This window comes from Anoplophora glabripennis, unplaced genomic scaffold (genome assembly GCF_000390285.2).
Source record: "Anoplophora glabripennis isolate ALB-LARVAE unplaced genomic scaffold, Agla_2.0 scaffold1208, whole genome shotgun sequence".
NCBI classification, from domain to species: domain Eukaryota; kingdom Metazoa; phylum Arthropoda; class Insecta; order Coleoptera; family Cerambycidae; genus Anoplophora; species Anoplophora glabripennis.
This window is the reverse complement of record NW_019417282.1, coordinates 72,313-87,496: the sequence shown is the minus strand read 5'-3', so window position 1 is coordinate 87,496 and position 15,184 is coordinate 72,313. Positions and strand designations below refer to the sequence as shown.

Genomic DNA, 15,184 nt, shown 5'->3' with positions numbered 1-15,184 from the left:
ATGTATAATAAAGCCTTTTTGTTCCCGACACTATATCTTGTATCAATTTTTCCCTAAAAATTCTCAAAAATCACTTTTTTTTCTATCCTCTAGAGTGGCATTACCCCTTAAGTTTTTCATTTCATGCAGTATTTAATTTTCTTAAATATAGCAGTAACTGCATCGAATGAGGTCAGAACTCGTCACTGGTTAATACACTGATCCATATTGACGACAAAAAAGAATTTTACATTAGGAAACATACTGGTAAAAAATTATATGTATATTATTTACAATTTGTACAATTTTACATCATATTTTCCACCTTGCAACTGTAACACCATACAACGAAGCTCTGGTTACAAAAAAAAAAAAGATTATGTATGAAACATTTCTAGTCCAATGCAATTCTGATTATGTACATTCATAAATTGTCACTTTAGTATATTAGGATGTGAATAACCTCTAATACATAACTTTAATAAAACCGTTCACGCCTAGTCGTTAAGAATTAAAATTTTGAGGTAAAATTTTATTAGCGGTCAAATACGCTTAATCTTTTTACACAATTTTTCTACTAATAAACAGCTTTAGAACAATATCAATCAGTAATATCACACTGGCTTAAAGGCATGAAGCTTTTTCACATAAAGGCCAACAAATTTAACCTCAAAATTCGTACCACTTCATATGCACAGCACGGTACACTTAATAAAAAATAAAAAGTAAAGAAATAAAGGAGACATAGTCGGATGTAAAAAAGAAATTATTTTATTATAATTATCACAACAATAATATAACAATTTGAGATTTTATGTGAGAAAGTTGCAGCCTTCAAACGTTTGTTACGGTAAAGCTGAAAACAAATGAATGCTGTATGGTTCTGACAACAATCAGACACTGTAATAAAGTATAATAAAATTCATAATTTATAAGGGGATGGTTATCCAAAAGGATAAAAGTAGATAAATAACAATAAAAAAAAACAACCTGAATACGACGAAAAATTGTTTTATATATTACACTAGAACTTATCCTGAAATAAAAATAAGTTATTAGTTGCCGCCACAGCTATGATATTCTCCGTTGGATGCCATGCTGTGTGTAATATTTTTTTATTAAAATCTAAACAGTCCACACTTATTTCATCCTTTTTTCGTTTGCCCTGTGAACAAACTTTTCTAGGTTTTAAAACTGTTTTAGGTTTTGCTATGTCTCTCGAAGCTTCTAATGTAACCTCCCTCTTCGTTGTTCTATCAAACATCCTAAAGAAATTGTTATAGGAACCAGTCATTATTGCAGTGTCGTTACCATTCCAACAGCACTCAAATTTATCAAATATGCAGTCATTTTCATATAGTGAGCACAATTTCGCCCTTAAATACTCATGCACCTGTAAAGAAACGTGACAACATTTAAGATAATTACACAGCTCCACAAAAAAATCGAAAAAATTACTTCTGGGATCTGACTATGGGGACATCCATAAATTAAGTAAGACTTTTTTGACGGATTTTTGACCCCTCCCCCTCCCCCTCCTCCCTCTCAGGAATCCTAAGATTTTTCGCAACCCCTACCCCCCTTATCTTACGTAATTTCTATACAAATTGAAGATTTTGCATTTTATTAATGTATTTTACCTACGACCACTACTGTAAATACTTAAAAACACACCGTCTGCGATAAATGTAGGATTCCTATTACGTACGGTAAAAAATCGCACAGTTTTCCTAGCAACAGCCTAGCAACGGTCAATACAATACTGTTTGTATTGACCGTTGCTAGGCAGTTGCTAGGAAAACTACGATTTTTTTAAAAAACTGTGCGATTTTTTTACAGTACGTAAAATAGGAATCTTACATTGATCACAGTATTTACAGTAGTGGTCGTAGGTAAAGTATAGTACGTAATACGTGGTGTACTGCAATTACGCACTTATAGAATTACGCACTCGCCGCTACGCGGCGTCGTGCGTAACTTTTCCATTCGTGCGTAAAATGCTTTTTACAACACTTATTACGTAATATACTATTATTGTGTTAGCTGTAACAATTACGTAATTTTTATACAAATCGAAGATTTTGCATTTTATTAATGTATTTTATTGTGTTAGTTGTAACAATTACGTAATTTTTATACAAATCGAAGATTTTGCATTTTATTAATGTATTTTATTGTGTTAGTTGTAACAATTACGTAATTTTTATATAAATCAAAGGTATCGTATTTTATTGTGTCAGTGTAATAATGTCACTAGTCAACTTCTATTTATTGTATGATTAAATATTGCTAGTTTGTCATGTAATACCTAAAATTAATTCACAAAGATCTAATCAATACATATGCTTAATTTTTTAGATTCAAAATTTTTTAAAAATATTACCTAAGATGGACTTTGACACCCTCGCCCTTCTTTGTAAGAAATTGTATGAAAAAATTGAACCCCCCCCCCAAAAAAAAATCTTACGTAATTTATGGATGGTCCCTTTGTGTATGGTAGACATTTTTCATAACCTCAAAAAATAAGCCCAAAAAACCCAATAAATCCTCTATCCATTGACCACTATCAAATCTTATAACTCCATAACCTCAAAAGCCCATAACCTGGTAAGAAGACTTATGAGTGTTTAAGCCCTGAAACACAGTATGTTCGAGCCATACGTGCTTCTTGAGCCTTAATCCCATATTTCCCAATGATCCCATAACCACGCAGCCTCATAACCTCAAAATCCAGTCAAGAATAGACTTTTGCATGAACTCTCAAGAATTTAAACTTTGTACGTCATTGTTGTACTATTTATTCGTGTCTTCACAATTCAGGGTTGAAGGTGGGCAACTGAGTTATTCCGTCATCAGGCAGAGATTCTGGATAATGGTGTTCATGCCATCATCGCAAACACATGGCAAAAAATTACGAAGCTTGGGGTCGGATCCCCCGTATCTAATAAAGCATCCCGAAGTAAACAGAAGCCTTCTACATCTCATCGGCAAAACATAGGCTCCCCCAACAAAAGTCTTTTTCTTGTCGGGTTATGGGTGTCGGGGTTATTGGGTTTCGAGGTTATGGGGTTATAGGAGTTAAGTGGTCAATGAATAGAAGATTTATTAAGTTTTTGGCCCTATTTTTTTAGGTTATGAAAAATCCTGATGTGATGAGGTTAAATGGACCCTGGATTCGGATTCATCGAACCCGAAAACATATGGTAGACATAGTCAGACCTAAGAAGTAATTTTTTAATTTTTTTTTTTTTTGTGGAGCTGTGTTATCATTCTAAGATTATTTTAAGATTGTACACTGAAGGTGTGATCATAATAATGCAAGGTTTCAAGTGTTTGAGCATATTTCTTGTTGTACATTAGAAATTTTGCTATACCAATAGTAGGTATTTACAAACTAAAATGTTTGCCCAAAATTTAATAACGGTTCTGTCATATATTAATAAACATGTCCTACTAAACGAAAACGCTTATTTTTGAGATACAGATGCAAAATTAATGAAAAGATATGGGATATTTCAATTTGTAAAAAAGGGATATTTCAATTTGTAAAAAAAAGTGTAGGAAAAGACATTTTCATATTTGTGAAAATAGGATTTTCTCATAACTTAGTCAATACAAGTGATATTTTTTACCTCTGAAGCCAAAACTGATATTTTTATCTCCTAAAGCGAAAGTGAAAATGTCAAATTTTTATTATGTATTAACTTCATTTCAATGTTTTGTATGCACCAAAAAATATTTAAAAAATGAAAATAAAAAGGGTCATTTTAACTAGATTCCATAGTGTTGTTATGTGGAAGCCTCGGTGGAAACAAATAGAAGAATAATAACCTGCTGTATCCAATTTGAATTAAATTGAACATAAATCGAACAGAAAAAATAGCATTTTGAACTGAAGATGAAATACTTCGTTCGTCAACTTACCCCACTTGCCACTGATGCAACTCGTAGACAATTAGTTCACTCATGAAAAAACAGCATTTTCATCGCTTGTTGCAAAATATATATGTTTTATTTTATTTTATTCATGGATAACATAATTATTCAAATTATGATTATTATTTGAAAAATAACTTTATGACCCGAAACTTTTAACTGAATTGTTATACATTTTTTCCTTTAATTCAAAATGGTACATCTTAGAGACAAATACACATTTTTGGAAAGTGCTCTATGTCATAGTGAGTTCAATTTGAAATATTTTGATGGAATATAAATATACAAATTCCTGAAACTACACACATCATTTAAGGAGGTTTATCGGGTACGTCTGAAGTCAAATGAGAGTTTTTGTAGATTCGCTAGTGATTAAGTAGTAAGCCTTTAGATTTTGCAACGTTGTACTTGGCTGGCGCGCTCGGCACGGCGTTCGCTCGCTCGAGTTCGATCAGTCTGTTTGTTTGGATGCCTAAACTTGAAATATACATCATATGTCATGCCTGCGAATTTCAAATAATACGCTACGTCGAGAACCGCGGCGTTGCCGCTATCACGCATATGGAGGTTAAGTTAGTCAACAACAGCAGTTTGAAGGAGAATTATTATAAATTATGTATCTTACAAGTATATTTCAAAATTCAATCCAGTTACAGGTTATAAAAGGTTTGAACTGAGATAAAATGTCAGTAGAGTTAAATTTTGTCAATATAATAATGGCATAATTGATCATGTACTAATAAATATGTAATTGGCTGTAATGTAATGAGTGAAATGTCTAGGAAAAAAAGCTAATGAAGCAAAGATATGAAACATTTATATTTTAAAATACAGGGTGTCCCGAAATTAATGCATCAAAATTTGGTCGTAGATTCTTAAGACAAATTTAGGAAACCCATATTTTTTATTTTTGCCAAATGGCCCTTCTCGGAGTTACAGCCCCCGAAATCCTCCCCTAAGAATAGTCCTTTTCATAACTCAGGATCTTGTACGAGAATCACTAAATTTGATACACAGGGGTTTTATGACATGTGGAATTGATAGTGCTACGCTTTTTGGTGGGGAACCCCCTTAAGATACTTTTTCATGGGCTCTTTGTCTTAGGAATCAAAAAAATTTGGTCGCATATTTGAATTTCTTAAAAATTACTAGTTCCCTAGAAAACCACTGCAATTAGAAACTTTTTTGTCTCGATATTTTTTTTGTAAAACACAATGTTTTTGAGAAAAATGGTGTATCACGATATGCATTCGATCACATTTTGACATTTTTCTCGAAAACATTGGGTTTTACGAAAAAAGTATCACGGTACAAAAAGTTTCTAAATTTAATGGCTTTCTAGTGGACAAATAATTTTTGAGAAATTTAAATATGCAACCACATTTTTTGGCTCCAAAGACAAGAGGGTCCCCTAAATTTGGCTTAACAATCCGTGACCAAATTTTGTTGTATTAATTTCGGGACACCCTGTACTGTATCTCAATTAAAAAAAATAAATAAAAATCAAAGTTACCAGGTTGATTATTTTCAGTGGAAAAACCTGTATATACTTATATTTTGTTTAAGTAAAGTTTGTTCATTAAAACTGAAGCAATAACAATATTTTTCATTATATTAGTTTGCAAATGTATCTGTTGGAGAAACCGCGGAAGTAATTTGATGTACAGGGTGGGCAAATAAGCGAGGTAAGCGGCTGTATCTCAGAAACTAGTGATCGTAGAGAGCTACGGTACAAAATTTTATAGGTAAAGTGGGCAAGGGAAAATGCTGGAAATTATTTTCAAGTTTCCAAGATGGCCGCCAGTGGGCGTTTCCACCATCTTGAATTACATAAAGTTACGTTTCTCGCGATTTTCCCCAATGAATGTAACAAAAAAGTATTTGCGTTTTAATGTTAACTTAAAGTCGAATATTTTTTGTAAAAACAATTTTTCTCTATCTTTCGAAATAAAGTGGTGGGGGGTATTTGAATGTTGTTTTAAATAAATGCCTGTAACTTCGAAACGGCTTAATGGATTTGGATAAATTTGGTATCATTGAAAAGAGCATTTCTTGGGCTTTTAGGTTTCTCGTAATCATGACAGTTGCGACCTACACGGCCGCCGATAGAGGGCGTTATTCGATATTATAACCAAAATATTGGATTTTCTCAAAAAATTTAAATGCGATGATATGACTTTTTTTAGACTAGAAAATAGACAAATGACCAACCAATAAGCCTGCGCAAACCGCATCTTAATATCTTTTTCCTAACTCAAATTATTAAAAAAAAAACTAAACCAGGAAAATTCATATATCCCCATTTAAAAATGCATCGGTTGCTTTCGATAAGAAGGCAAGTAGTAGGCCATGGAAATAAAAGACAAACTCCTCTCTAAAATATTCACAAGAAATGTCAGTTTATTTAGTGCTGTGATTTTAAGTCGCACGTTTTCGTATTTATAAGCGATTTTCCTTTTAAATAAAGTTGTGGTCCTGAAAAGGACCGATTTTGAAAAAAGATTAATGCCTTCTGTGTTCAAATTGCCTTCCGTCATATTCCACACATTGTTCCAGTCTTTCTTGAGTCGACAGAACCGCAGCCTCGATTTCTACCGCTGATAGTTGACGAATTGAGTTTCGAATTCTGTTTTCCATATCCATTCGTGTTGTTGGTGGAGTTTGAAAAACAATGTCTTTTAAGCGTCCCCACAAGTAAAAATCAAGACATGTCAAGTCCGGAGATCTTGCCGGCCAAGGAAATAGGCTTCCCCTTCCTATCCAGCGTTCTCGAAAGGTCCCGTTAATATGGTTTCGGACATTAATTGAATAATGTGCCGGACAACCATCTAATTGCAGAAACATAGTTCTCCTAGTTTCGAGTGGCACATCTTCCAACAAAATTGGCAAGTCGTTGATCAAAAACTCTAAGAAGCGGTTACCAGTTAAAGCTTGATCAAAAAAATAAGGTCCAATAATTCTGTCCCCAATGATACCGCACCACACATTTAGGCTCCAGCGTCCCTGGTGCTGCACTTCTCTTAACCAATGCGGATTTTCAGCGGACCAATAATGCATATTATGACGGTTTACTCTACCATCACTACTAAAGGTAGCCTCGTCGGTCCAGAGAATTTCCGTTAAGAAATTTCTGTTTTCCTCAAGCATGCCTAGCATCCATTGACAATAATTTAATCTATTATCGAAATCTTGTTCATTTAGCGCCTGGTGCAAAACTATGTGGTAAGGATGTAATCTAAAAGTAAAAAACAACATATGCGTAAAAATAATATAATCAGAATAACACTGAATTGTGTATTTGAGAGTATGTGCTAAGATACTTGGAATAAGATAAAATTATTTACCTATAATCTTTCAAAATATTTCTAACAGTTGTTCGTGCTATTCCCAAGTCTAGAGACAATGTTCTAGTTCCTACATGTCTATCAAATTCTATGTAAGCCAAGACATTGATAATGTTTTCTTCGGTCCTTCCATTGCGACGCCTGCGACGTTTAGGACGACGAAAACTTCCAGTATCGCGTAATCGCTGTACCAAGCGCGGAAACATTCTTCTCCCGTAATGACGGCGATCTGGATACCGTGCCGCGTACTGTCTTGCAGCTATAGCTGCATTTTGAAAACACTCGAAATAAATCGCAATCATGTCAACGGCTTCATTATTTGTGAGAGGCATTTTGATTAAAAAGTACTCAAATTATACGCAATCAACAATATTAGGCTGCGTGTGACAAAAGTTTGACGTTACTTGGCAATATTTTTGTTAGGCGATTGTCGTGTCCATGGCCTACTACTTGCCTTCTTATCGAAAGCAACCGATGCATTTTTAAATGGGGATATATGAATTTTCCTGGTTTAGTATTTTTTTAAATAATTTGAGTTAGGAAAAAGATATTAAGATGCGGTTTGCGCAGGCTTATTGGTTGGTCATTTGTCTATTTTCTAGTCTAAAAAAAGTCATATCATCGCATTTAAATTTTTTGAGAAAATCCAATATTTTGGTTATAATATCGAATAACGCCCTCTATCGGCGGCCGTGTAGGTCGCAACTGTCATGATTACGAGAAACCTAAAAGCCCAAGAAATGCTCTTTTCAATGATACCAAATTTATCCAAATCCATTAAGCCGTTTCGAAGTTACAGGCATTTATTTCAAACAACATTCAAATACCCCCCACCACTTTATTTCGAAAGATAGAGAAAAATTGTTTTTACAAAAAATGTTCGACTTTAAGTTAACATTAAAACGCAAATACTTTTTTGTTACATTCATTGGGGAAAATCGTGAGAAACGTAACTTTATGTAATTCAATATGGTGGAAACGCCCACTGGCGGCCATCTTGGAAACTTGAAAATAATTTCCAGCATTTTCCCTTGCCCACTTTACCTATAAAATTTTTTACCGTAGCTCTCTACGATCATTAGTTTCTGAGATACAGCCGCTTACCTCGCTTATTTGCCCACCCTGTACAAGTTAGAGTAACATTTAAGTATTAAAACAATTGTTTATGTTGCACATACGACACACGCTACCTCACATTCCCGTTTACTCATTTTCTATTATTTTAATAAACAAATTTTAGGCAGTGGTTTCCCCCTCGGCTGTATCATTTTGTAATATAGATATTTTTATAACTACTTTTTGAAAAAGTACAATGTTATATCGGGAGTCCCAAAATTGAAGCAAGATTTGAATTTTGCACCATTTGTTTGGTAGTATAGTGCTGCCAACGAGAGAAAAAACAGTGTGACACTTGTGACAGCTGACAATTCAGGGTATTAAAAATGGAACGCTACACAAAAGAACAATACGTTTACATTGTTCAACAATATTTTAAAAATAATAGATTAATTCAAAAATTCAGGAAGACTGAAGACAGATCAATTAGCAGCACTGTGGTTAAGAATTGGGCATTTCAAGAAGCTCTCTACTGTGTATTCTTACGAAAGATTTCATTCTTCATGCTTACAAACTTCAACGGAGTAGATTTCGTTGAATGAATTATAGAACAAGTGGATGCAGATTTTCCGAACAAAATCATCAGCGATAAGGTTCATTTTTATTGTGCTGGTTTCATTAATTGACAAAATCATGGCATTTGGGGTTCAGAAAATCCACGATTGATTGTTGAGAAACAAATGCATCCACAAAGTGTCACCGTTTGCTGCAGATTTTGATCTGGAGGCATCATCGGATCATTCTTCTTCAAAAATGCTAATCAAGTAATAACAGTTAATAGTGCTCGCTATTGCAACATGATAATCACATTTTTCGTGCCTAAGCTGCAAGATATGGATGTAGATGACATGTGGTTTCAATAAGATGGTGCCACATGCCATACAACCTGAGAAAAAATTTAATTATGGTACGAGTCATTTCCTAATCATATAATTTCCAGTTTTGGTGATCAGAATTTGCCACCCAGATCACAAATTTGATGCCATTTGACTTTTTTCTTTAAGGTTTTTTGAAATGCCAACAAGCCCATGACCGGCTTTGAAGGAGTAAATTAAAGGCTGTATCAACAAAATTCAACCCCATTTATGCAAAACACTCATGGAAAATTTTGATAAAAGAAAGATTTACCCCATATGCTATTCCATAAATAACTCTATACTGTATACTTCTTGAAGCAATAAAAAATTTACAATTTTTAATTAAAAACCTTTGTTTTCTATCGAAATAACTTCTTGCATGAATTTTGGGGTACCCTTTACGTTCACCAAACAGTTAATAACATGCTAATAATACTCACAGGATAAGTTTCGATAGGTTTAGTCTCCATGTGTAAATCCCAAACTTTGACAGATAAATAGTCTCTAGAAATCATATATCGGCCATTGTTCGATAACTTCACATCGGAAATACTGGAAATAATTTCTGAGAAAAAACTTCGGTTTGTAGGATCTTCGGGCTCCTCAAACAGTTTGGCATGCCTATCACAAAGAGCAGCAGCTCTCATATCGCATAACCGAATTGTCCCTTTACTACTACTATAAACAAACAAGTTGCACTCTACAGGATGAAATTCTGCTGCCGTTATAACCTCGGTGAGCTCCTCCATATTCGTAGGTTTTATATCTACAATATTAAAACTCTGATCTGTAATTTCAAGATGCCACAGATTAATTCTCAGATCATCGGCAGAAAGATAAGTTTCTTGGTCCGAATTAACCGATATGGAATTTATATGATAAGTATGTGCGTTTGCGAATATTCTTCGTGGGGAAGCTTCAACCATTAACTCCATGGGCTTTATTGAAGGTACTCTAAGCGCACTAACATTGGCAGGATCTATGAGTGAACCATTTTCGGATCTTGTATTGTAACCTTCAACCTTTTTGTCTCTTTCGGAAACCTTCCACAATTTTATAGTTTTATCGTTTGTCGAAAGCAGGAAATGGGCTGGATTTCTCCGCTTAAGCCATCGAATTTTATTTATTTTCTCTTCAATTTCTAAACTCTTGAGGTAGTCAAACTCTGGCTCGTGTGATTGGAAGGTAGAATACACGTTGTATTCACCACGTCGCGGAAGTACCGTCTTGGAAATTGGATCACGTTGGAAAATAACTACACGTCCGCCCTTGTCTCCAGTTGCTAACAGCTCGCCATCGTGGTTGAACTCTACACATGATATAATATCTGCTTCAGTTACGTCATCATCTAATGTCCCTTTCACTTGAGAAAAGCACCACTGAATGTCTCCATTTCCTAGATACAAAAATATATTTTTTTACCATTTTTTAAAAGTTCACGACTATGCTATGGAATTTATTTATCTCTCAATTTTTATACTATATACACATTAAGCAAAAACCGAGTAGCATGATTAACTATATTCTATTAACAGTTTACATAAACTAATTAAATAAATAAATTCCACTTCTCCGTATTGGGTATGAATTTTAGGCAATGAGTTAAAAAGCACACATGAATATAGAACAGTTTAAATTACATGCTTATTAAATCTTGTGAGATTTAATTAGTAATATCATGATATGGTGCTAATGTTGAAGCCACAATTTAAAATAAGATAGAATGATATAAATGATGAATGCAAAAAACAATACAAATAGATACACAAATTTATAAGTCAAGGTTAATTAAGTTTGATCTACCATATAAATTCCCTGAAACAAACATGGATCAAAGAAGTTGAAGCTATTTGGATATGTTTAAAATAATTAATATGATTAAGTATTAACTCGCATTTATTTGGTATCTAGTCTGAAACTCAATGATTTTTTTTAATTATAAGTATATTTGGTAAAAGGATTTATTCATGTTAATAGATTTCTTTAATCAAGCAAAATTGATATGATATTGATGTAAGTAAAGGATTTTAATCAGCAAAGATTATATATTTTTTAATTATTATATTGCCTTTTACATCTCCATTTTTCAATTTGGGTGGTGTTAGAAAGATGTTTGAAAAAAAGTCAGTTGTGATAACCTACCTATGTAGGTTATGTTATATGTTATAGGTTATATGTTATGTAAAAATAACACAACAGAAATTAACTCTAGACTTATGATTTAAAAGTGGGTTTAAGTTATATAAGTAGGTACATATTAACATATTGTTTAAATTCTCTAAATGAATTCATAAATATTAATTGTCATGTTTATCTTTGATTTCATAATAACTAAATGCATCTTTTTTATAATATATAGACAAGCAAAATTTTATTTGAAATAAGGGAAAAGTTGTATACATAACAAAAACATGAGATAATGAAATTCAAACATTTGTTTCCATTATCTGCATGAGATAATGTATAATTTAGCAAAATAAATGTTAAATTCTGTTACAAAGAAACCTAATCATAGAGACAACTTATGTTAAATTAATATATTATAATGAAATTTTAAATTACTGTTTATTTTTACTTGGTTTGGTAGGTGACATTAATTTGATGTTCATTTTTGTTCCAGATAGACTTTCTGTAGTAATTTCAATAACAGATAATAATAGTAACATGTTACTAACAAAAGTTACAGTAGGTAGGTGTATCTGCTATAATTTCTGCTTTAACCTCGACCCTAACCTATTTTAAAGAAAAAAGTTGAATGCAAATTAGAGCAGGATTTGTTAAATAAAGCAATAGAAACGTTTCCGAATGTTAGTAAAACTTGATTCATATATTTGTTTTCAAGTGTACACATCTATGTCAGACAGAGAATAAGAGAAAAAAAGATCTGCCATTAGGAACTTGGCGTTCATATTGGCTCAAAGAATAACAAACCAGAATAATTTTTTGTGAACATAAAAGCAGGTAGAATGTTTGAGGTTGAATTTTATGACTCGTAAGTATAGAGAAAGTTTCCCTCCGAGTTTTAGCGACATGGGCATGACATGAAGTTCTTGATAGGAATGTGGCGTATTTTTTGACCAACAAAAAAACACAGACTGTCACTGCTTCTCAGAATATGCGATCGTTTGCACCATATCAAATAACAAAATTACCTTCCATTATTTATAATTAAACAGTTGTTTTGCACAAGTAAAATTCACATATCCCCTCATCGGGGTCACGGTTGGCGAGAAACGGCGATGTTGCAACACAACTTACCGGCCATAACACGGTTCACGAGCGGGCTATTCGAAATTCGCGAACGTTTCGGTGTGTCGTGGCCTGATTTCCCGTTGACTAAGGTCCTTTCGTGGTACTTCATGTGAATATTTTTTCGTTAATCTCACAGAAAATCTATTCTTTGGACGTGACTTCGTAGGTACACTTTACAACAATCAACACGGCGTCATGAGAGAGACCACAGGCCACAAAAAATGATCAACGACAGTAACTACAGCGACTTCACCGGATACGGTTGAGGAACGAATTAGAATAAGGTGGTTATGTTTTGATTTAGAACTGCAAGGTGGCAGCAGATGGCCGCGGCGAACGACTGCAGATCCGTATTTAACTTTTTTTTAGATCTTTATGATTAAATTATTTAATTTGTTAATTGTTACCGTTACAATTCTGTTAAATTTTAAATGAACTTGAAGCAGAAAAGAATTACAGTACTTTAAATTAAATTTACGAGTATTGTTATTGTTATTAACATTGCTAATTCAATTGGCACATTCATCATATACCTACAATTTGTAGATGCAAGGTATTTTAACTCTCTCTTTGTAACTCTTTGTAACTCTTTGTTTGTGTTCAGTCACTGCTTGTAACTTCTAGTGGTGTTTTCAAGAAAAGGATCATTTCCGATTTATTACTTTTTTTATCTTAACATTACCGCTACAAAACACTTCACAAAATGTAACATACTAACTCTAGTTATTTCTAAATAAAATCATAGGATTTATTTCGCTAGAAATGCAAGTTTTAAATATAGCCTAATTATGACAAATCTGAATAAACCAATGGAGTAGAAATTTTTCATTTTTTGGCACGGGAAAAATGTGCCAATTATTTTCTCATACTCTTCATGATTAGATTGTGTTTAAAATCGTATAAGTATTTAGAAAAAAAATCATACGATCTTGAGAACTGGCTTTAGATCCTTGATTCATTAAGGTTTTTTTTTTAATGATAATGGCCCAAGGAACTTCTTTTACTTTTAAACTCAATGGTAGTATGTACAATTGTAGCAGTTTGCGAAGTCGTTTTACATGCTCTCAAGATTTTTCAAGAAAGTTGTGGCTTACCTGGAGCGGTTTTCTTGGTAGCCGAAACGGCTGTGTTTAAGAATCCCCCTAATTTCCCAAATCCGGACTGGCGCATCACGGGGGGTCCGAGCTTCCCCCCAGGCTTTTTGCCGCTTACCGGTGAGGCCCATAGGCCTATCACGCCTGCGTGTCGAATCGTATTGAAGATATCCAAGACCTAAAAAAATATATAATTTTTAAATAGGTAGTTTTTTTTACCATGGATCTACAGAATAAAAGTATTTTTCCTTTCCCACTGCTACTTGCTTCAGGAAAGAGCAACTTGGTGTGATGTAGGTGTAGGGTATACTTTAATTCTTAACTAACAATGGTAAAAATACCGGGTGCAACTAATCGCTCGGAATAGGAGATGTCAAAATAATACTAGTACTCCTTATATTTTTTCCTAACGGAGATATCCGGAACCAAAAGGATACCAGTAGATTTACAGGTTCGATTCGAACTTACCTTTTATATTTTGATAACAATTAGACGTACCTACTGTACTACGACTGTATTATAGATTTCATGATTTGATGTTAAACCGATTTATTACAGAGTATCCAGAAACGAATGGGCCCAACACACATTTTTTCATAATTTTACACTGATAACATGCAAAGGGAAACTATTATTTAGTAAAACCACTTTAAAGATGTTTTCCGTAAGAAAGTACTCTTCATTAGTTAACAATTAGTCAGCAATTAGTTTGCAACAAGCAGAATTTAATTTTTTACGATTTTTTATTTGTTTAACTATGAAATAACCAAGAGCAACAAGTTAACAATTTGCTAAGCAAGTGTCCAAAATGCACGATTGTGCTCACCACATTTGCAGTGTTTGGTGAGCCAAAAACAAGCTTTTGGTGTTCGATGGGTAAAGGCGAGGTATATTTTATGTACACCTAGGTTGCCTTACCTAAATCTATTTAACTTTTTTGTGGGGTCGTCCAAAAGAACACATTTATTTAACACTCGCAAATACAGAGCTTTCATAAATGATTACAAGCCAGGTGACCAGTAATTTTGTTTGGAACCATAATTTTATTTCCTTCAGATTGGCAATTAAATTTCGGTAAAATTAAAAATTATTAACAATAAGATCAAGATCACATTAAGACGCAACATTCTGTTTGATCAACTGTGATTGGTGTAGTTTTACACGAGATACTATTCCACCAATCAGCGATCGCATTATCTCGAGCGTTGTCGTAACGGTTTATTATTGATCGTTGTAAGCGAGTCATTAATATTGGTGACGCCAAGATCTAGGGAATTTTTGTTACCAGTACCAATTATGCAATGTTGGGTTGCCTAAGCTCGGTGGTTACGTGGCTTGTAAACATTTATGAAGGCTCTGTACTAGAAAAACTGTGAATAACATAAAACTGTAATCAAATTCATAACAATCTTGGAATGTTATTTCATGTTCCCAGTGCACAAACGTTCGTAGAATAAAAAAGTTTACGGGCAGCTGCTTTGAAACACCTGTCGAAGTGATATTTAAATTTTCTCATTTTGATTATTACGTAAATATTTATTTTCAATCTTTAACTTGTTTATCGTAAGCTATGACCAACCTATTCAAAAGCTTTTGGACTTTTAAA

At 33.5% G+C, this 15,184-nt stretch overlaps 1 protein-coding gene across 3 annotated transcripts in view; it reads right to left on the bottom strand.

Annotated features, from left to right (window-relative positions):
- Positions 1–247: 247 nt before the first annotated feature.
- Positions 248–15,184, bottom strand: part of LOC108916011 (protein phosphatase PP2A 55 kDa regulatory subunit) — a 76,821-nt gene continuing 61,884 nt past the window's right edge. The window contains exons 1-3 of one of the 3 annotated variants that reach the window (XM_018722190.1): positions 12,491–12,593; positions 9,673–10,628; positions 248–1,372 (exon numbers count right to left, since the gene is read on the bottom strand). In XM_018722190.1, the coding sequence (XP_018577706.1) occupies positions 1,004–1,372; positions 9,673–10,628; positions 12,491–12,593 (1,428 nt within the window). In that variant the 3' untranslated portion in view covers positions 248–1,003. Of the gene's footprint in view, positions 1,373–9,672; positions 10,629–12,384; positions 12,594–13,578; positions 13,757–15,184 lie in introns of those variants that run through there. The other 2 variants (XM_018722191.1, XM_018722192.2) reach the window with 2 other exon arrangements.